The 23,871-nt window shown below is 44.6% G+C and overlaps 1 protein-coding gene across 1 annotated transcript in view; it reads left to right on the top strand.

Annotated features, from left to right (window-relative positions):
* Window positions 1-1,031: 1,031 nt before the first annotated feature.
* KCNAB1 (potassium voltage-gated channel subfamily A regulatory beta subunit 1) overlaps window positions 1,032-23,871 on the top strand; it is a 209,319-nt gene continuing 186,479 nt past the window's right edge. Inside the window, exon 1 of the mRNA XM_056850329.1 lies at window positions 1,032-1,258. Within this exon, the coding sequence (XP_056706307.1) occupies window positions 1,032-1,258 (227 nt within the window). The remainder of the gene's footprint in view (window positions 1,259-23,871) is intronic.

Here is a 23,871-nt window from a genome sequence, read left to right as displayed (position 1 = left end):
TGGGGAGGGGAGGGACTTCAATGCCATAGAGTCCAATTGCCAAAGCAGTGCCATTTTCTCCAGGTGAAATTATCTCTGTTGGCTGGAGATCAGTTGTAATAGCAGGAGATCTCCAGCTAGTACCTGGAGGTTAGCAACCCTAATGGCATTATACCATGCTGAGGTTGCCTCACTCTCCCCCTGTGTTTTCCTGGGTTTTGCCTGTGCTTTCAAATTCAAGATAAAACAGGTCCCTCAAAACACAGACAAAACGCGGGGAAACGCAAGGGGAGAGAGAGGCGACCTCTGATGGTCGGAAACAGCATGCTTAATCAGCACAAAGACCCGAAGTCATCAGAGGGGTGAATGCGAGTGAAATAGCCACACATAAAATACCTAAGACAACTAACAAGCCCAAAGCACTACATTTTATACAATTTTACAGCAATTATTAATACTCAATACATAATTTTGGAGACTAGTATTTAGCTTCTGGTTATTCTGCATTAAATACCCTTCATCTCCCTGTAACCTTGCCACAAACTTTCTAGCTATGAGGCAGGGCTTTTCTCTCTCATGCCGTCCTGGGCTTAAATTTTGTGTTGGGGCTCGTGTGAACTCATTTTCCATACCAGGTCTGAGTCCTCGAATCTGGGTACTAATAAAGAAAAGTGCATCAGAGCATATGCAGAGTTCCTTACCTCTCAGCCCTGAGATGTGATCCTGCCTCTATCAAGGTTTAGGAGCAAGACTTAGAAAGGCAGATGCCGCAGCCTTAACTCTCTGGCACCTGTCGCTTTAGCACGTTTAAAGACGGGTGGCCGTCAAGTATTTCAGAAAGCGGAAAGCTGCTACCAGATGTGCCTAAGGAAAGGTTACCGTTCTGCTTTCTGGTTTAAGCCCTGTGGATGTGTATCTGATTACAGCTTTGTGATCAGGATAAGGTTATACAGAGACGAAAGTACCTGCCAGAGGGGGAAAAAATCAGTTTATATGACTTCAAACCAAAAGAGCAGTGTTTGCTCGATGCACGAGCAAAGCCCCCCAAAAAGATGTTTGCGGCTCGCAGTGGTGTGACGGTGAGGAAGAAGGTAAAGAAGCAATCGAAACTTCCAAAGGTTTCCTCGGAAAAAGACAACAGATATAATGTCTCGGGGCTGATGCAGCAGAGGGCCCGGAGGTTGGCCCTTTTGCAAGAACTGGAGATGAACTTTTACCTCAAGGCGTGTGAATTATCTTATGAATATACAGTTGCCTACACGAGCGGGATGCCTCACAGGTAAGCACTTTACACCTGTTATCTTCACATGTGTAAAACACACCTCTCAAACCTATAAATGAATACGAAATCGTTTTTTTGCACCAGCTGTGTTTTAACCCCTTTTGAAAGGTAATCATTTTCTTTCGGTCTCAGAGGCTTCCTATGCAGCGGTTGCCTTTTATCACCCGTTCTTGGATGTGTTGTGGGTTGTCTGCTTTGCCAGTGTGATTGAGGTTTGTTCCAAAAGGGTTGCTAGCAAACAAAGGGTACAGGAGAATGTTGGACTGCTGGGCTTGGCTTGGCGGGGTGCCTGTTTAGATTTAAGTGGACGAGTGTGCTCATGTGGAGGGGGGCTATAGAGCAGAAAGAGATTCAGCGAGGTGGATGCATTCAAGGCTAAATTCCAAATGGAGCAGACTACTTGAACACTATTCGTTGTGATTGTGATTGTGTGTGTGTGTGTGTGTGAGTGAGGAAGAAAGAGAGAGAGAGAGAGAGAGAGAGAGAGAGAGAGAGAGAGAGAGAGAGAGAGAGAGAGAGAGAGAGGTATAGTCATTAAAAACTAGGACCTGGGAAACCCACGTTCAAATCCCCACTCACGCCATGGAAGCTTGCTAGGTGACCTTGGGCCAGTCTAGGGTTGCCAACCTCCAGGTACTAGCTGGAGATCTCCTGCTATTACAACTGGTCTCCAGCCGATAGAGATCAGTTCCCCTGGAGAAAATAGCCTCTTTGGCAATTGGACTCTATGGCGTTGAAGTCCCTCCCCTCCCCTAACCCCACCCTCCTCAGGCCCTGCCCCCAAAACCTCCCACCAGTGGTGAAGAGGGATCTGGCAACCCTATTCTGATCCAAAGTCCCTGAGGCAGCCGCCACATGTTCACTACATGTATTTTGTAATGTGTGAATCAGCTGCAAGATTGCCAGAACAAGGAAATCCTTTTGAGTAGTGCAAAAGGTTTCATAATATAGGACCTACCATTTGTTTGATGTATCAAATTAAATACATCATTTGCAACCAAAATAATAACAACTGGAGCTTTAAAAAATCACAATACTCTTTAGAAAAATTATGTTTGGTTTCTCTTATACTTCCCAAGGAGAAGTTTTGAGTTTTGATAGCAGGCTACAAGTTCCCCTTGACTTAGATGCTACTTATTGGGCTTGACAGTTCCAGCTTAGAAATTCCTGGAGTTTGGGGGGGGGGGTAGGTCCTGGGAAAGGTGGAGTTTGGGGTGGAGTTTGGGGGGAGTGAGCTCAGCAAGTATGTCATGCCATAGGGTCCACCTTCCAAAGCTGCCATTTCCTCCAGGGGAACTCATCTCTGTAGTCTAGAGAACAGTTGTAACTCCAAGAGATCTTCAGGTCCCTCCTGGAGGCTGGCAAAACTACTACTTATCCACACATCTCTGGCTTCTGAAATGGCTTGTTGTGCTGTCTGCCTCCTCCCCCAGTCACAGGGGGAAGGTTTGGCCCTGATTCCAAATCCATAGAAGTTCTGATCAACACCGTTTTAGGCCTTTCTTGATTACATTAAGATTCCCAGTGTTGCATGGTCTGCTTTTTTGCTGACTTCATTCAAATTATTTTAGCTTGTGTAAGAGCCTCATAAATCACTTCACTTTAAGTAGGAACAATGTGGCTGGGACAACCCCACGCTGCAGAAGGTGCCTGCCGTGCAGACACAAGCCAGAGCTATCTGTGGTCTGCTGTGCAGATGGCTTGTGGGTCAGAAAGTGGTGACAGGAGAGATGTCACAGATCAAATCAGAAGCGGAGTGCGCACACAGTGTGAGCTTGACTGCTGCAACCTGCAAGGGATCAGGTTAAAGCTGGCCATTCGGTCAGTTGACGGGCCCAGTACCGAAACCATTAATTTAAAAGAGTTGCAATACAGAGAAGACATTAGGAAGAATTTTCTAACAGAGCGGTTCCTCAGTGGAACAGGCTTCCTTGGGAGGTGGTGAGCTCTCCTTCCCTGGAGGTTTTTTAAGCAGAGGCTAGATGGCCATCTGTCAGCAATGCTGATTCTGTGACCTTAGGCAGAAGATGAGAGGGAGGGCTTCTTGGCCATCTTCTGGTCACTAGGGGGGTAAGGTGGGAGGTACATGTTAATTTCCTGTATTGTGCAGGGGGTTGGACCTGATGACCCTGGTGGTCCCTTCCAACTCTATGATTCTATGAAGTTCTAAAATGCTGGTTAACCAGTGAAATGTAATTCTAAGTAGGGCTGTTGAATTTAAAAAAATTCGGTATAGTTCGGATTCGGCTGAATTCGGCCCGTTTAGATTCAGGATATGCCGAAGTCCGAACTCCCCCGCTTCGGGTCCGTGCAATTCGGCGGGAATTCAAAGTTCGGGAAAAAAATTCGGCCAATAAAGCCATTAAAAACACAACCACGCCTTTCCGTGGCTCTGGGGGGGCATTTTTGGGGGTAGAGGTCCCAAACTTTCAGAGGAGCTTCAAAGGACCCTTCTTGCCAGACCCCCCAAGTTTTGTAAAGATTGGGTCAGGGGGGGCTGAGATATGGGCCCCGAAAGGGGTCCCCCCCACCCTTAATGTGCATCTCTGGGCAGAGCTTGCCGCCCACCCACAAAGCTTCCAGCCCCGACAAACAGCTGATGAGAGCAAGGGCGGGGCAGGTGCTAAGAACTTTGCAAAGCAATACAACTGCAAAGCAACACCTTTGCAAACATGCAAAGGGCGGGGCAGGTGTGAAGAATTTTGCAAAACAATACAACTGCAAAGCAACACAAGCACGCAATGCAACAGTGCAAAGCAACACAATACAACTGCAAAGCAACACAAGCACGCAATGCAACAGTGCAAAGCAACACAAGCACCTTTGCAACAGTGCAAAGCAACACCTGACACCTGGGAGTTTGCAAACCATGGAAAGGGACAGAGGCAGCTAGCTATGCATAATGAGCAGGAGGGGGTGGAATTTCTCCTTTTGCATTGGACTTGGGACCAGGCAGATGCATTCTTTAAGTCACCATTTGAAAACCAGTTTTGAGCAAGCATCAAAATAACCTAACTGATCTTATGAATGAGGGAAAACCTGAAGACATAAAAATGAAACCCCCCCTCAAACCAGGGAGAGAGAGACTGGAGGGGGAACACACACCCCAGGCAGAACCCGCAAAAGCCCCCTTTGGCTTCCCCCACCCACCCACAGAAACTGCTCCCTCCCCACACACACACACAGACTCTGCTTTCCCCCCCACACACACAGAGAGAGAAAAGAAAAATTACAGATTAAAGCCCCCAAAGGGGTCTTACTGTGGCTGTCTTCTGTTCCATCAGGAGGGGCTGGGAGGCTGGGTAATCCAATATGATTCCATTTGTATCCAATATGAGATCCATATGTATGCATCTCTCAAGGGTGATCCATTCATCCCAATAGGGAAAAGGGGAAATCCCATATCTCGGGGGCCCCTGACCCAATGTTTACAAAACTTGGGTGGTCTCTTATGAAGCCTTGTCTGAAGCTCCGCTGAAAGTTTGGGATCGGCACACCCAAAAATGCGCCCCCTGCAGCCACTGAAAGAGAAAAGGGGGGGAGCCGATATTTCTGCCCCCACTGAACCCATCTTTACAAAACTTGGGTGGTCTCTTAAGAAGGTTTGTCTGAATATCCCCTGAAAGTTTGGGGTTTGTACCCCAAAAAATGCGCCCCCTGCAGCCACGGAAAGGAGCGAATGTGCACAAGCACCCCCGCACACACACACGAAGATTTCCCTCTCTCTCTCTCTCTCACTGGCCGGGCTGCACATCAGCTGATTCCTCCAGTACTCAATCCTGACTGATTGGCTAGAAGAAGACCCAGCTTGGCCACCGATTGGCTGGGGGAGGAGAATGCTGCTTACTGAAGGTTATGCTGCTTACTGACGGCCGAATTTGCCGGATTTATTCGTGAACTCCCGAACTCGCTGAATTCGGCCCCCCTGGTTGCCCGCCATTTTTGAGTTCGGTTCGTCCCGAACTAAAAACCACCGAATCAAGGGAAATTCGGCTGATTTTCAGTTCGGGCCGAACCGAATCAACAGCCCTAATTCTAAGCAACTGATGTCAATTCTTATTTAAAACTAGTAGAAAAACTATCTATGTAAATAGAAATTATGAGAATGATATTGCAGAGAATGAATTGTTCTTGACTTTTATTGCAAAGCCCCAGAGCCCAGTTACTATACTTTTAAACAATTAAACCAATAAAATATGTATTGGTCTATTTTTAAATATAATCACGGTTGTAGTAAGGCTTACCAGATTCCTGCTGAGAGTGGGGAATCCTGTTTCTTGCCACTGCTCCTGCAGCTGGTGGGAGAAAATAATGTTTAAAAAAATAGGTGTTGGCAATGGTGTGATGTCACTTCAGGGGAAAACCTGGAAGCTACCGTAGATTTTCCAGCAATTCCTAGAGAGACATGATGTCACGCCTGGGATTTTCCTGGAAGTGATATCATGGCATCGCCAGTGGCACCCCTTCATGCCCCCCAGACTCTCACCAGTTGCCCGGCTGTGCTTGGCTACCCTAGTTCACGTACAGGGCAGACTATATAAGTATTATAGGCACATTTCACAGTTTTAGAGGACAGCACTGTGTAGTGGTTAGCATGCTGGACTAAGGCTCCGGTTCAAATTCTTGCTCTGACATCAAGTTTGCAAGGCCAGTCGCTCAGTTTAAACTACCTGACAGGATTGTTGCAAGGATAAAAACAGAGGAAAGGGAGAACAAAGTTCTCTGCTCTAAACTCCAGGGCGGAAGGGAAGGGGGGGCAATGCACTAAATAAATAAATAGAAAACCATCTGACAGCTCAAGCAAATGCACATCTGGGATGAATAGGGTTACCAACCTCCAGGTAGTAGCTGGAGATCTCCTGCTATTACAACTGATCTCCAGCCGACAGAGATCAGTTCACCTGGAGAAAATGGCTGCTTTGGCAATTGGACTCTATAGCATTGAAGTCCCTCCCCTCCCCTAACCCCACCCTCCTCAGGCTCTGCCCCAAAAACCTCCCGCTAGTGGCAAAGAGGGACCTGGCAACCCTAGGGAGGAAAGAGTTAAATATTACAATCCCCAGAAACTAAGTTGTGATGACCTCTCACCTCCTAGAAAGGGCGGGGGAGAGCAGCTCTGTTGCTAAAGGACAAGCCCGAAAACAACGGCTCTGACCCCATTATGCTCTTGATCCCTTTACCATCATGAAATCCAGTTCAATCAATTTTGGAAGGTATGGTATGTTCCCCGTTTGCAGTTATAGTGCAGATTGGAATAACAGTTCAGTCCCCGGCACTTGGGATCTTCCCAACTACACTTATTGAAGGATGGCAGACAAAGACTTTCTGGCCGCTGTGAAAACATGTATCGGGTTTCTACAGCAGATATTAAAATAGGCTTTGACCTTTATAAATGATAATGGAGAATTGCTTAAATCTGGAGATAAGACCCTGATGAAGCCTTTTAACAACTGGTGCGCTGGCAAGGCCATACGAATTCCACAGGTCGTTGCTCCACCACTGCTTGCAGAGCAAGAATAACCCAGATGTCCCTGCCAGAAATCTTTCTTGCTGCCAAACAGAATCATCATCTTTTCAAAACATGTTCTCTTTGCAGATCAATCTTGGCTGATCTGCTTTTGAAAGATTTAAGGATTAGTTGAACCCATGAGACATCATCAGATGAGTTGATGATCTAATCATATTCTGTTTGATGGATTAGTGACTGATGGGAAGCCTTAGCGTTAGGGGTGGCTGCAACACAACTCTCCAAGACAAGGTTAGAACATCAGCCTCAGAAGTAGGGTTGCCAGCCTCCAGGTACTGTGGTAAACAAAGGTTAGCGTGCTGCGTTTGGCCAACGCAGAGAATGTTAATAACAGCCAGCGTTGGTCCCTGAAGAAGGCGTTAATCGCTGAAACAGAAAGATCACCGGGCTTCTGTTGAGAACAACTGCACTACTGAATTGCTACTCTCAAGAAGCATATCTGTGGAAGAAAGGGAGGTTGGCACCCCCTTTCATGGACTTACCTATAATACTGTTATTTGTTTGTAACAAGGCATAGTCCTCTCTTTGGTGTTACTTTTAAGGCAATAATTAACAACACATGTTTTTGCCTATACACTATCAGTGGTGGATATGTTATTAAATACCACTACTTTATAATCATTGTGTCTAGCTTGTGAAGTGCTGTTTCTAGTTTGCTGAGCCTTCAGGTACTAGCTGGAGATCTCCTGCTAGTACAACTGACCTCCAGCTGCTAGAGATCGGTTCACCTGGAGAAAATGGCCGCTTTGGCAATTGGACTCTATGGCCTTGAAGTCCCTCCCCTCCCCATACTCTGCCCTCCTCAGGCTCCACCCCAAAAACCTCCCGCTGGTAGCGAGGAGGGACCTGGCAACCCTATACAGAAAAGAGAGAGAGAGTTAATATGCCCTTTGGTTCATTGAGAAGGCAGCTGAGTTGCAGAATAAGAAATTTACATATTTATTTAAGTATTTTTATCCTGCTTGTCTCCCCACTGAGGTCCCGCTGGGTGGTTTACAGAAAACCCCAACAAAAATATAATTTAGACAAAGAAAAAAAGTACAACTGAAAGCCAATTCCTGGTCTGATCCTGGAACCACTCAGTCAGGGCCACAGGCTGTGAGCCACAGGCTACAAGTACAGTTGCCAACTCTGGGTTGGGAATTTCCTGGAGGTTTTGGGGATGGATAAAGTAGTATCAAAGCAAACAGATTTTTTTTTCTGGGGAGAGCTTGTCTCCTCTCTCATAATACTACAATGCGGGGTCATCTGCTGAAGCTGGAGGGTGACAGATTCAAAACTGATAGAAGGAAATATTTCTTCACACAACACATAGTTAAATTGTGGAACACCCTGCCCCAGGATGTGGTGATGGCTGCCAACTTGGAAGGCTTTGAGAGGGGAGTGGACATGTTCATGGAGGACAGGGCTATTCATGGCTACTAGTCAAAATGGATACTAGTCATGATGCATACCTATTATCTGCAAGATCAGATGAGCATGCCTATTATATTAGGTGGTTTGGAACACAGGCAGGACAATGCTGCTGCAGTCATCTTGCTTGTGGGCTTCCTAGAGACACCTGGTTGGCCACTGTGTAAACAGACTGCTTGACTTGATGGACCTTGGTCTGATCCAGCATGGCCTTTCTTATGTTCTTACGTTGGCCAATAGTAGACTTTGTTCACCTCATAATCCTTTGTATCCCTCTGAAACTTTTAAAATTGTGATTTCCTGAAGTTCAGTAAATTGTTTTTGTATTTCTTTATCTAAAATACACATTTTGTCTGAGAACTCCTTCTCTCCCATACTTGTTTTGATGTGATCTTTCAATTTTTTAAAATTTCTTGTTCTGTTTTAGAGCTTTCTACCATAGCTGTCTCCATCAATAAGGCCATCAGGTCCACTGGACTCTTGTTTAAGGCAGCGAACCAACAGTCCTTAAATTTTTCATTATGGGGAAACATCCCTGAGGTCTTTTTCATACAAAGGCCCCTAGGTATAATCTTGTTTCTACAGTAATCCCTTAATGTCCCTGGGGGTGGAGCCTGGAGAGGATCTCCCTTGGCAGCCAAAGAGATGTTCCAACTTTCCTCCCCCTTTGCCTGTAAAAGGGAGATCCATAGATGGAACGCTTTGCCAAATCAGGGCCAGTTCCAGGACGTGATCAGCCTCCCCTTCTGCCCACTACCAAGACCCCACCCCCTTTCTGCCCTCAACCATGGACCCCACATCTGTCTGTGCATCTTTTCCCTGCCTGCTCATGACCCCCCGGCCCTGCCATCTCCCATGCTCACTGCCACCCACATGCCATTTCCTCAGTGACACTGGGCAAAGTGTGTGGCTGGGAGTACCACGGCTGTGTGACCATAAGGGGCCCTGCTTGCACCACACACACTCATCCCTGGGGGGGGGGGCAACCCAGGTAGCCAGGAGCGTAGGAGGTGGAACGTTGGCAAGTGAGTGGGCAAGGGTGTACAGGCGGGGGTCAGTTTCAGTGGGCCCTGCCAGAATCCCTGGGTCCTGGCAGATGCCCCACCTCCAGGTATGCTGATGCCAGCCCTGGCCCAGTGTACCATCCAGAGAAGTGCATGCAAAGCATTTTGAGCACCCAAGAGAAGCCTCATTAGACTCACAGTTATCGCAAAGGCTTTCCTGCACGATCAGAAAAAGCAAGTCCAGCCGCATTTTAGTCCTAGATGTCAGTACATATCTAAAGTATCTGTTGTGTCATATGATATATCCAGGTTCCACGTATTGGTTGGAAAAGGGGTAGCCCTGCTCCAGAGGAGCTCCCATTTCTTTAATAAAAACAACATAGAAAGGGAGATGTTAGGGTTGCCGGCTCCGGGTTGGGAAATACCTGGAGATTTTTGGAGTGGAGCCTGAGGAGGGCGGGGTTTGGGGAGGGGAAGGATTTCAATGCCATAGAGTCCAATTGGCAAAGCAGCCATTTTCTCCAGGGGATCTGATCTCTGTCACCTGGTTACCAGTTATAATAGCGGGAGATCTCCAGCCACCACCTAGAGGCTGGCAACCCTACTCACTAATGATGTCACAGACACATTACGTGTTTACAAATATACCTCGGGGGGGGGGGAAATCCCTACACATTTTGCCCTTGGGCGAACCCTGTTAGTGAGGAACTGACATCACTATCACATCAATTCTCTTTCCTATTCGTTTTTCTAATTTTTGTAGGGAATTTTTATTCTGAGTGATAAAAAAAATCTTTTTACCTATTTTGCCCCATTGGCCTTGGCCTTATTTCCCCCCCCCCCTTGTTACTGGAGTGGCCTTTTTATTTCTTTTTACACATACACCTGACAATGGGTCCTTTAAGTGGTGTGTGGGGTCTTACATTTTTGCCCGCGACAAAATAGCGCAACTGGAGTGCTGAGAAAACACAAAATTCCTACAAAATAAGAGCTGCCCTGAGGGAAAGACATCTAGTCCTTTTGCAACAAAGAAGTAAAAACTGTACATGTGGGGGTTTTTTTTGGGGGGGGGATCTGGAATGGTACAATGAATCTAGCTTAAGGCTGTAAATAAACCCTGTGGGAGCACACAAACATCAGCCTTGGTTTGGATTCCAAACAAATACATTTTTTCTTTACCTAAATATAATTGTGTGAGAAACAGAGCTGGCATTCCATTCCCATGCCCCCTTTTATATTGGTCCATGATCATGTGAGGTTTGAACTAAATTAAAAAGGATCAAGGGCCATCTTAGACATAGACACAGTTAAAGTTAGCCAGTGGGCAGAAACTACACGGTGACTTACTGCGCTGCGTACTCTGTCTGGTTAGACTATTGGCATCTTCTTCTCATGGAACCATCGTGCTGACAAACCTCTAGAGAAGCCTGCGGAGGTGGCCATCTGAAATTTGAGAAACAGACTCCAGCTCTTGGTTCTTGCTTTGGAGCATGCATCTCTGTAAACCGGCTTGTACAGATATCCCACCACCCAAAACAAGCGTACAGAAGTCCAACGAAGCATCTTTAAAGTTTAAGCAACAAAGTATGGTTCCTCAGATTAGCTCTCCAGTAAAGTGCTGGCTTGAGGGATTAAGCAACCAACCTGAACAGAAGCTACTGGAGAAGTTTTTGGTCACACATGGACTCTCAATACAGCAAACCGTCAAAGCTGCCTCGGGAATGAGATACAGGTACCTTCCAATACGCCTGCAAAGGCTGTCTGTACAAAAGCTTGTGCAAGACTAAATTGGTGAGATGACTTCACTTGGATTCTAGCTGCTCAGTGATCCTTCCTGTCTTATTTGTCTATACTTATTTGAGGCAGTTTGCCATTTATTGGGTCAAAACTCATCTCAGGAGTCTGAATTTACAGACATGTTTATTCTCCAGGGTCGTAGAATTCTGACCTCATAAATCCAAATATTGATTGGGTAAATTTACCCAATCTCATTTGATCATTCATGCCAGTTGCATAGTTTGGTGTGTGTGTGTGAGTGTGAGAGAGTTTTTTTTTTCCCTTCAAAGAATGCCATATCTTTCCCATGGCCTGAGAAGAATGTTGCAACTTGTACAACTCTTTGAGAAGGGAGGGAATAGGATGAGGGTTGTAGAAGAGTCTCCGATCTTTGGGAAAGTTCTGTTATGGAGATGACTACATGTCTCACCAAAGGCACGTGGTATTGACATTTAGCAATAGCTGTATTACTAAATTTCTGTACTGTTTTTCATCCTTAATTCATGAGGACTTACTTTTTAACAGGAATCTGGGGATTTTATAATACCAGGATATACGTATAAATACATATACAAATGTATGCTTCTTACATTTGCCCACTGATCTACTGAGCGTTATATCTTGTCCTCTGCACATTAAGCCCTGATGCTTATGACTCACATTGACTTCATCGGCTCTGACACAAGTTAAAATAGATGAATGCATGACAGCCACATGGTGAAATCAACCTAGATTGGCTTTTGGCAATCAGCTGCAACTGCCATTGTCTCTTAGTATCTGTTTCTCACATTTTCATCATGCCCTTCCTTCAAGGATTCTTCCTGTTTTGCTCTCACGACAATCCTCCGTGAGCTAGGTTAGGCTGAGAGAAAGTGAGAAAGATCACCCAGTGAGCTTTATGAACAAGTGAGGATTTGAATCTCTGGGCCAACCCAGACGATACCCAAGTCTACCACAAGGACACCATGGTTTTATAGAGTGTGGATTTGTACTTTTCAAAATGCCACAGTTGGCCAATCCTGCTGGGGACTATGGTGTGTGAGGATGAGGCTGCCACCCCACCAGGTGTGCTGAGTTCAAGAACCAAAATAGCAGTCCAGCTCTTGAAATGTGTGTGTGTGTGTGAGAGAGAGAGGAGATCCTCACCTCCCTGCACTGTGGTCCCCAGCAGGATCATTTCCCTGCAGCATTTTGAAAAACACCAGTCCAGGCTCTAAAACAGTGCAACATCGCCATAGTAGCCTTGGAGGCATGGTATTATCTAGTTTGCCCCTTTGTGTCTCTTGTTAAATTCCATCTCTCTAAGCACTGTGCTATACGTCCCAGTGGTGTTAAAGACCTTAGCCTGAGACCCTGGACAGCGGCTGCCTGTTTGAGTAGATAATACTGACCTTGATGGACAGATGGTCTGATTCAGCAGAGGGCAGCTTCTTGTATTCACTATGTGTGTGTGTTAAGTGCCGTCAAGTCGTTTTTGACTCATGGCGACCCTATGAATGAAAGTCCTCCAAAATGTCCTATCTTTGACAGCCTTGCTCAGATCTTGCAAATTGAGGGCCGCGGCTTCCTTTATTGAGTCAGTCCATCTCTGGTTGGGTCTTCCTCTTTTCCTGCTGCCTTCAACTTTTCCTAGCATGACTGTCTTTTCCAGTATAGTATTCACTATACTGGATCCCAAAGCACAAAGATATTGAAGCACAAGAGAGAAAGTCAGATCAGTGCAGTGCTGCTGTATTGTTTCTCATTGAGTACTTTTGGATACAGTGGACCAAATTGGCCTTGTTTGATGCATCAAGGCAATTCTTATGGCTTAGTGGTACTTAAAGCCTACAGTGCTTGGAAAGGGCTATAGCTCATGGGTAGAGGGTTTGTCTGGCATGCAAAAGGTTCCAGGTTCAATCCCTGGCATCTTCAGTTAAAAGGATCAGGTAGAGAGTAATGTGAAAACCTCTTATATATTGGAGAGCCACTGCCAGGCTAGACAGACAATACTGACTTAGATGGATGAATAGTATGATTCAGTATAAGGCAGCTTCATATATTCAGCTATGTAGACCAGATCATGGGATTCTCCCACCTGATCCTTCACAGGCAATGGGGCATATGTGCACATCAATTTCCTTTTCAGTGCCTTTGGTCCAACTGTCCCACAGGTTTCCCCCCCTCACTTTGCTCATGAAAATAAAATATGAGAATAATGAATAATTTCACCTTTAAGGGTGCATTCAATAATTTCATGTTCATCAGCCACAAACACATCTCGTAACTTTCTTAAATATGAATTCAAAGGAACATGTAAGGATGTGGATTATATAGTTGCTAACTCTGTGTTGGTGTTGGAGGAGAGTGTTACGGATTCTGTGGACTGCCCAAAAAAACCAAAAACAAATCAGTAGGTTATAGATCAAATCAAGCCTGAACTGACCCTAGAAGCTAAAATGACTAAACTGAGGCTGTCGTATTTTGGTCACGTCATGAGACGACAAGGGTCACTGGAAAAGACAGTCATGCTAGGAAAAGTTGAGGGCAGCAGGAAAAGAGGAAGACCCAACAAGAGATGGATTGACTCAATAAAGGAAGCCACAGCCTTCATTGGTTCTTGTGGGTTATCCGGGCTGTGTAACCATGGTCTTGGTATTTTCTTTCCTGACGTTTCGCCAGCAGCTGTGGCAGGCATCTTCAGAGGAGTAACACTGAAGGACAGTGTCTCTCAGTGTCAAGTGTGTAGGAAGAGTAATATATAGTCAGAAAGCCTTCAATTTGCAAGATCTGAGCAAGGCTGTCAAAGATAGGACATTTTGGAGGACTTTCATTCATAGGGTGCCATGTCAGAAGCAACTTGATGGCACTTAACACACACACACAACTCTGTGTTGCAAAATGCCTGGAGATTTGGGGGCGGAACCTGGGGAGGGACCTCAGCCAGGGTATAATGCCACAGAGTCCACCCTCAAAAGCTGCCACTTCCTCCAGGGAAACTGATCTCTATAGCCTGGAGATCAGTTGTATCTGTTGTAATTGTGGGAGCTCGCTAGGTCCCACCTGTAAGTTGGCAACTACTGTGCAAGTAGTTGGAAAGTTCAAATTTTCTATGCATTTTTGTATTTTATGTATGTAGCCCCCTGCTCCAGGCATTTGTGGAAGCCATGAAACTGCATAACAACCCTGAAAGGTGGGGAAGGCTAACTATAACTGGCTGCCTATGTTTGAATTTCATCATCTTTACATGAAATCAAGCTGTAAAATTGTAGAATACAAGCAAAGTTGGAGGAATGACTGTTAGCACGAGTTCATTTTCAGATATTTGCCAGTAAACTGAATTACAACAGCATTTATTAATATTACACAAAGGGGAAAAAAAGAATCGTCGTAGAAATAAACCAGCTTATGAGTATTTAATGAGTGTTCCTTATTAACAATTCATTATTTTCCATACTAAATTAAGTAGCCTGTAATAACACATGGATTTTCTTACCACCCTTTACCTATGAAATAAACGTTCTTTTCGGTGTGAAAATTTCATCAATGGATGCAACAGAAGAACAAGCACACACTTAAGCAAGCAAACTTCCAAACTCAGCAGGAGCCTAGCAAGGAAAGTTCAGTTAAGTGGCAATCAATAAAGAATGGCAGCTTTAACAAAACAGCAAAAGTAAAATCCATTGTCAAAATGGTTGAATTTCCCCCATTCAGATTAAGAAGTCGGAGGAATGTATTACTTTCCCTTGCAAGTTATTTTGTTCCTGCGTAGCCTGTAATGAAGAAAACAGAGATGCTAACCATTCCCCCGTCCATCCCCATTAATCTACAACTCTCAGCTCCCTTGGTTGCTTTTCTTCCATTGATGCAGCTCAACTAAAATCGTGCATCTCCTGATGCATAACTGTGTTTGTTTAACATTGGGGCTCGCCACTTATCCACAGCCAGTGAAACAAATGCACAGTTATGCTTCAGAAGAGCATGGCTTTTGTCATTTATGTGGGCATACTGGATCGTGAGCTGGCGGCAGGCGATGCTCAATCAAGCTCCAATTACCAGCAGTGAAAACAGGCACAATCTTTTTCCAGCATCTACACAGTGCTGGGTATTGTTCTGTAGATTTTGCTCTTCAGCCTTTCATCCTGCCATCATTCATATCTAGGGTTGCCAGGTCCCTCTTCGCAACCGGCGGGAGATTTTTGGGGGCGGAGCCTGAAGAGGGCAGGGTTTGGGGAGGGACTTCAATGCCATAGAGTTCAATTGCCATAACGGCCATTTTTCTCCAGGTGATCTGATCTCTATCGGCTGGAGATCAGTTGAATTAGCAGGAGATCTTCTGCTACTACCTGGCAGTTGGCAACCCTATTCATATCAGATGTGTCATTTAGTTCTGACAGAGATCAAGAGTAGATTTTGATAGAGCGAGAAAGCCACACTCCCTCCAGATTGTCTTCTGTGTCTTCTGAAGGCAAGAGTTTTTTAGGCAGGGAAGCTCAGGCCCCTCCTGGTCTGGGTCTTGATTGGGCCATACTGCCCACATTGGTTTACTGCTTCCCTGAAGTGCCCTCCAAGTAGTTTACAATGCAATAAAATTAGAAATCAGAACCAAACAAAACAAACCAGAGGCTCTTGATCATCACTCCATCTGCAGGATTCCAAAAAGTCCTCAGTCCAACAATTTTCACTTGTGTCCTTTCAGTGCTCACTGGCCTGTTCCTAGGGTTGCCAACTCTGGGTTGAGAAATTTCTGGAGATTTTAGAGGTGGAGTCTGAGGAGGAGGAGTCTGTAGACGACTGGGTAAGGCAATGGCAAACCACCCCGTAAACATAGTCTGCCTAGTAAATGTTATGATGTGATGTCACCCCTGGTGCTTGTACAGGGGACTACTTTTACCTTTTTAGTATGAGAAGGGCAGGGTTTGAGGAAGGGGGGGACACCTCTGCAGAGTATAATGCCATCTGCATGAATTTCCCAACTTGCAATTAGCAACCCTAATACTTAACCTTTGTAATGCCATCCCCCTTAAGGCTTGCCTGGCACCTACTTTGCTGTCCTAGGCATTAGGCCAAAATATTTGTTTTTATCCAGGATTTTAATTAGTGGTTCCATATTTTTTTACCTTTTTATTATATGCTACTAGCCTGATAACTGTTTTATGAATACCTAGGGTTTCCAGGTCCCTCTTCACCACCGGAAGGAGATTTTGGGGGTGGAGCCTGAGGAGGGTGGGGTTTGGGGAGGGGAGGGACTTCAATGCCATAAAGTCCAATGGCCAAAGCGGTCATTTTTCCAGGTGAATTGATCTCTATCGGCTGTAGATCAGTTGTAATAGCAGGAGATCGTCTGCTATTACCTGGAGGTTGGCAACCCTAGGAATACCCTTTTAGGCTGCTGAATGTTTTCAGTGCTGTTTTTAATCCCCCTAGTTTGTCTGTATTACTTGTTTTTCATAATGTTTATGGTTTAAATAATAGTATTGTACTATTTTTACTTTCTTTGTACTCAATAGGGCGAGTGAGGGTGGGGGGGAATGATGTCCTTAGATGCTGCAATGTCACTTCCGGCTGCATAACTGGAAGTGACATCACTGCCTCGTGGGATGCTCTAGGATTCTCCCTGAAATTCTATGTTTTCAACCATAGACTTTCCAGAAAATTCTACAGGGTCCTGAAATATGGAGACATTTCCAGTTATGCAGCCAGAAGTGATGTTGTTGATATTGTGGTGAAGCAGGACAATGTTTGCATAAGTCTCTCCCTGCCCCAGTCTCCCAGAGGTTGCCCTATCTATGCAGAGGCAGCACAAACATTTTCTAAATAAATAAATACATTTGTGTCATATAAATGCTAATATCTTGGGCAGAGAGAGACACTTTTTTCACTAACTGAAACAACCAGCTGCATAATCAACATAGCTACTGAAAATATGCAGGCAAATACCTGCAGCAACTTCCCCTGGAAGAAAATAATGTATTTTATTCTTGATAGGAAATGCTTTTAAGGGAACTTTTCTAAGCAGATACAGCATCTTAGCCAGTGGTCACTCTTGAAGGGATAGTTGCCGAATACTGTTTCAAGCTCCTGGATTGCTTTGCTGACTTGCTTTAATACTGATAATTCTTATGTTGTTTTTTAGGATTGTATTGTATTAGTTTTACTTTGAACCACATCAAAGGTGAGTAACTGGGGAGGAAAATTTAAAAAACAGCCTCTCCTCAGAGCACTGGCCTTGATCCAAATCACCTCCCTGCAGCTTTTAGTCTTAAAAAAAAAAAAAAAACCCACAGGGGATCACAATTAAAAGATCTCCCAGGTCACATTTTGTTGGGCCCTTTAAAAAGTCTTAGCTTGACTTTTCTGTATCCAGACCCCAGGCTTCAAGAGCCCTTTTCCCAACACTTCACCGCAAATAAAACACAGCCGCCAGTCCTTTCGCCTGTAAGTGTCTCAGTAGGACCATTTAAGTGAAATAGTATGCTTTAAAACTGGCTTTCACCATGGCAAATGCCCCTTCCTTCCCGGACAAAACAGTACCAAAATGCATATTGTTTTTATCCTTTTGACTAATTAAGCTAATTAAACGAAGGGTTATGCCTTGGTCAGCTAGCAGTGCTATATGAAGAACAGACTTTCTTGTACCCGGTAATTGCTTTATTAAGACAGTAAACTTCATAATCACCCATACAGTGACAAAACAGTATAGTGTTAAGCTGTAATTATCAAATATTTTATCATAAAAAGGCAGCTGTAAAGGATTTGTTCATTAGCACAGTGATGCTAATTCTGGCATGAGGATCCAGACCCAGGCACAGACAGAGCAACAGATGTTGGTTGTGTTGCACCAGAAGCTGTTTCTTCTTCTGAATATGGCCTAACTGCACTCCTTAAGGGTAACTGTGAGTTACAAGGTCACAGATGTGCCACAGGGTAGAACAAAGGAGATGCATCCAGGTCAGCGGACCCTTTCAGGGAGGTTGTATTGTCTCCATGGTAGTGACTGAAGCAGAGGGAGCCTGTACAAACGCAGGTCCATAGGAAATCTGCTTCAGACACACACTAAGCTTGCCCTAGGCCATGGGTAAACATTAATTTAGCTACCCTGAGGAATAGGGTTGCCAAGTCCCTCTTCGCCACCGGCGAGAGGTTTTTGGGGCGGAGCCTGAGGAGCCCAGCCAATTGGGTTTGCCAACTTCTTGCTTTTACAACTGATCTCCAGATTAAAGAGGCCAGTTCCCCTGGAGAACATGGCTACTTTAGAGGGTGGTCTCTATGGAATTTAGGGTTGCCAGGTCCCTCTTCACCACCAGTGGGAGGTTTTTGAGGGAGAGCCCCAATTGCCAAAGTGGCCATTTTCTCCAGGTGAATTATCTATATCGGCTGGAGATCAGTTGTAATAGTAGGATATCTCCAGCTAGTACCTGGAGGATGGCAACCCTACTGAGGAAGAAAACTTGATGTCTTATTCCAGGGATTTCCAACCTTTTTGAGCCTATGAGAACCTATGGAATTCTGAAACAGGATGGTGGGCACAGCCACAAAATGGCTGCCGTGGGAAGTGGAGCCAACCACAAATATGGCCACTGCAGCAGGCAGAGCCACACCCAGAGGAAGCCCAAGTGCAGGGGATAAGAGCATACACTGCAAAAGCGGAATGTGAGAGAGAATAAAAACAACACTGGTGGAGTGGTGGAATCAAACCTGGTTCTCCAGATTAGAGTCCACCACTCCAAACTACCACTTAACCATTACACCACGCTAGTTACACCATGGAGGCCTCTGTCCTCTTGTGTCCTCAAAACAATTCACAGAGAGACACATTAGCTACCCTTTAATAGGAAGTTTGGGAGGGAAGGCGGCATGGTCTAGCCCCATCTCATCAGATCTCGGAAGCTAAGCAGCGTCTGTTCTTGGAAGGGAGACCTCCAAGGAAGGCTCTGCAAGGAAGGCAATGGCAAACCACCTCTGCTTCTCACTTGCCTTGAAAGCCCTTTGCTGGGGTCGCCATAAGTCGGCTGCAACTTGACACCACTTTACATACGCACAATGGGAAGTTTAAGTACAATGTTCATACTGTACATGGCCTTCTAGGTCAGGTCTCAGGAGGCAAATCATTCTATAGGGCCATGACTCAAAAGGCCCTGACTGAAATCAATTTCACCCTTTGAAGAGAGTGTACACCAAGGGTCCCCAAAGTGCTGCCCATGGGCACCATGGTACCCACTGACACCTTTTCTGGTGCTTGCCAAGTGTTTTTAGGAATTGGATGAAGCCAGGTAGGGCTTTTGTGGTTTATTTCAATTATATAGAACATGCTTACCATGAACAGGGCAAAATCCCCTTTTCCCTTTTCCACACAACAGTAATTATTGGTTTATTTTATCACCTGTTCTCTGTACTAAATATAATGGATGCATCCAGGTTTCTCAGTGGCAGTATTCTTGTTTCCTGAAATGATTTTAATTTGTCTAGCTGGTCCATTTTATTCTTCTACTCCCCAATGTAAGTATGGAAGATATTGCCTTATTCAATATGGTTGACATCAACAGCCTTAAATTCATTCCTAGAATGATGGTCTTGTCTCTGCATGGAAGGATGTATGTAATAAATTCCATGTTTATTGGGGAATACATTGATACAAATCAATTATATTTTGGGTGTTCTTATCTTACTATACCTGACTCTAATACAGAGCAATATGTAGGTTTTAAAAAATAAGACAAATGGATAGGTAACACAGACTGAAGGTATCAGTAAATTAAGTTTTCTGATTAGATTTCACTAGGAGGAGCTCTTTGCAGCTGTGTGCACTGAACCTGAGCAACAGCAGTGAAAGCCAAACTCTGTGTAGAAAGGGTCTGTGAGAATTTCTAAGGCAGAGAAGGGCCTTTGTCTTTAGAATGCTAAGGGCAGTCGATGGTGTCAGATGAACCCAGGCTGAGGTCCAAACATTTTAGCTGTGCTTCCCCTCTATAGCATTGGTAGCAAATAGGGTGATCAACCTCCAGGTTGTGGCTGGAGATCTCCAACTATTACATCTGCTCACCAGGCAACAGTAGGGTTGCCAGCCTCCAGGTGTTAGTACAATAATACAAAATGTGTATATTGTGTTTCAAAACATTTCAACAAGTACAATGGACTACAACAAGTGACAATAAACGATAGGTACAAAATATACAAAACGTGTTTGATGCAGTCTATGAATAGTACAGTCTATAAATAGTAGAATCTTCTTAGTATATAGAAAAGTATTTTAAAAAGTCCATCAGGTACATGTATACCATCATGCTTAATGAAGATTTTGTGATCATTTATACATGTACCTGATGGACTTTTTAAAATACTTTTCTATATACTAAGAAGATTCTACTATTTATAGACTGTACTATTCATAGACTGCATCAAACACGTTTTGTATATTTTGTACCTATCGTTTATTGTCACTTGTTGTAGTCCATTGTGCTTGTTGAAATGTTTTGAAACACAAGTCCATTGTACTTGTTGAAATGTTTTGAAACACAATATACACATTTTGTATTATTGTACTGATTTCTTCCCGTGCCAATTTCCAAACCTGACGGTATTAGCACGGAGGTGCTCTTTTCTTGTTTAGCCTCCAGGTGTTAGCTGGAGATCTCCTGCTATTACAACTGATCTCCATATGGCACTTTGGCATCGAAGTCCCTCCTCAAACCCCCCTCTCCTCAGGCTCCGCCCCAAAAACCTCCTGCCGGTGGTGAAGAGGGACCTGGCAACCCTAGCCAACAGAGATCAATTCACCTGGAGAAAATAGCCGCTTTGAAAGATGGACTCTCTGCCATACCATTGAAGTCCTCCCCTCCCCAAACCCCACTCTCCTCAGGCTCCACCCTATATCACTGTATAGATCCATAACAAGTCCAAACCACAATTTGGATTGTATTTCCCAACCTGGAGCTGGCAACCCTAGTAGCAAATGTTAGGCACAAACCTGAGGCCCAACATTAGGGTTGCCAACTGCCAGGTAGTAGCAGGAGATCTCCTGCTAATTCAACCGATCTCCAGCCGATAGAGATCAGATCACCTGGAGAAAAAATGGCCGCTTTGGCAATTGGACTCTTTGGCATTGAAGTCCCTCCCCTCCCCAAACCCTGCCCTCTTCAGGCTCCGCCCCCAAAATCTCCCGCCGGTTGCGAAGAGGGACCTGGCAACCCTACCCAGCATGGGGGCAGATGTTCTCCAGAGTCCTCCCACCCTCAGTCATCCATGTATGCCTGCCCTCAACTATTCTGATGCCACTGTTGGTATTTCTTGTATGACTGACTGAGATAGTGCTGGTGGCAGGGGAAGCTGGTGCTTTTGTTAGAGCTTCTACTGCACTTGGGTGGCTTAAAATCTTTCCGCAGCTAATGTAATAGTAAAAAAATCATCAAGGCAAGAAGTAATTTTTGGCACTGAACACTATTGTGAGGTAATCGCTCTATAGTTTTCTTCTTAATCATGTTTAATATAACTTGCTCAGCCACTTGGACTTTTATAAAATGGAATCTATCTGAAAGATGAACTGTCCCCTTGAGAATGGGAGTGCTGCTTTCAATATGTTTTGATACCGAGCGGGGGAGGGACAGTCAAATCCAGCTTAGATAAAACAGCTGCAAATCTTTTGGAAGTGACAGAACTTAATTGAACAGCAATATTATTGGAGGTATTAGGTTTTAGGCTGACAAGGATCAGAGCAAGTTAAGAAACACTGTCACTTAAAGCTGATTTTGGTTTAAATAAGCAGACGCCCCTGAATGCACATTCTTCTTTCTACTCAAAACTGGCTAATTTCAGTTTATATTAGTTTGCTAGCAAAGAGAATGAAACAGAATTTCGGAACAACTGGGCCAATCAGAGAGCTAGAGCTAACTTCGATCTAGTCAAGATGTTTGTTTATCTTAAGATCCTGAGCTTAATAACTGGCTGTATATCAAAAATAATTTTTACAGAGATAAATTAACATGTTCATGTATCTAACAAACCTAGGAAAGATGCAGAAATTGAGCTGTGACAATGCTGACTAATGTTTAAACAGCAGGAAGGGGGCTGTTGAGTTAGAAAATAAAATTCAGGCTAGATCCTACCAACTCTTCTGCTAGCACTAGAGGAAGGCTCTTCAACCTCTGAAAAATGTATGCTATGGATTATGGTTAGGGTTGCCAGCTCTGGGTTGGGAAATACCTGGAGATTTTGGGGGTGGAGCCTGAGGAAGGTGGGATTTGGAGAGGGGGGGGGACTTCAATGCCATAGAGTCCAATTGCCCAGGCGGTCATTTTCTCCAGGTGAACTGATCTCTTATCTGAAGATCAGTTGTAATAGCACCACCTGGAGGCTGGCAACCCTATGGGACCCATGCAACAAGAAACCCTCCTCATGTGTGATTGGGGTGCCATGTAGAGGGGAATCTGGGAATATGGCTTCTTCTGGTGCCAAGAAAAAAAAGGTGGTTATATCACACTCCTGGTGTGTTGTGTGCAGACAATCATTAACCAGGCAGAGCGGAATAGTCTTTACAAGGAAAAAGCAGAAACAGAGGTCTAGCTTTGTGCTGCAGCACTTTAGAATTGCTTCTCTGTTGGGAGTTTAGTGTGTTATTATCTTATTATGATTTTATTGTTTTATTGAGTTGTATAGAGGATTTTAATATATTAACTTTTGATACGGTTTATATGCTGTAAGCTTCCTTTAGAGACTCACTACGCCGAACATTTGATATTTGGAACAGCCACCAGAAAGCAAATTTTAAGCTAATGAGGGGGATATCATATTTAGCATGCATGAATAATAAATATGAACTAAATTAATAATAGTGTTTTAACTGACTGGTACTCAATAATCTAGTTTTGCTGGTTGAATTAGGTTACAAAAATTCAGGAAAATATCTAGCAAGAAACTCCAACTGGAAAATTATAAACGTACAGAACTACACTATAAGGCTGTGGCTGAAGATCTCCCATTATTACATCTGTTTTCCATGCAACAGAGATCAGTTCACCTGGAGAAAATGGCTGCTTTGAAAGATGAACTCTATGGAATTATACTCTGGTGAAGTCCCTCGCTTCCCCAAACCCCACCCTCCCCAGGCTCCACCCACAAATCTCCAGGAATTTTCCAACCAGAGTTGGCAACCGTATCTGAGTGTGGAGAAAAAAATGCATGTAACTGCCATATCTGAAGTGAACACACGCATGAACACATGAAGCTGCCTTAAATGGAATCAGACCATTGGTAGTATGCAACTACACACAAACAAGTAGCTGACCAAATTTCTCTCATAATATCAAATTGATAAGCCTCTTAAAAGACTGAGACCAGAGAAAAAACATGGTAGTCATGATAGTGACATGATTCATTTTAGAAGATGTGCTAGGTAAAGGGACAGTATGGACACTGAACTGGATAATATTATCTAGTGCTGAGGTAGGGCAAGAAGGCCCATAAACAATGGGCTGGATCCAGCAGTGTTCCTGCAGATCAAGGACTAGGGTTGCCAAACTCCAGGTGGGGCCTGGAGATCTCCCAGAATTACAACTGATCTCCCGACTTCAGAGATCAGTTCCCCTGGAGAAAGTGGCTGCTTTGGAGAGTAGACTCTATGGCATTATACCCCTCTGAGGTCCCTCCCCTCCCTAAACTCCGCCCTCTGCAGGCTCCACCCCAAATCTCCAGGAAGTTCCTAACCTGGAGTTGGCAACCCTACCCTACTCAGGACTTTCTCATCCTTTCTGCATGTCCCCTTTCCCCCAGGAGCACAAGCAGTACACTAGATCCAGCCCAGTGTCTGTTCCCATGTAAACAAAATGCAGCATAACGCCAGGGGCTGGAGGGACAAACGGAAATCAGGCAAAAACACAGAAAAGATCTGCAGGTCTTGTGTTCATGTATCAGTAGGG

The sequence above is a fragment of the Euleptes europaea genome, chromosome 5 (genome assembly GCF_029931775.1).
Source record: "Euleptes europaea isolate rEulEur1 chromosome 5, rEulEur1.hap1, whole genome shotgun sequence".
NCBI lineage: Eukaryota > Metazoa > Chordata > Lepidosauria > Squamata > Sphaerodactylidae > Euleptes > Euleptes europaea.
Note: the sequence above shows the minus strand (reverse complement) of the source record. Positions and strands in the feature narration are given on the sequence as shown.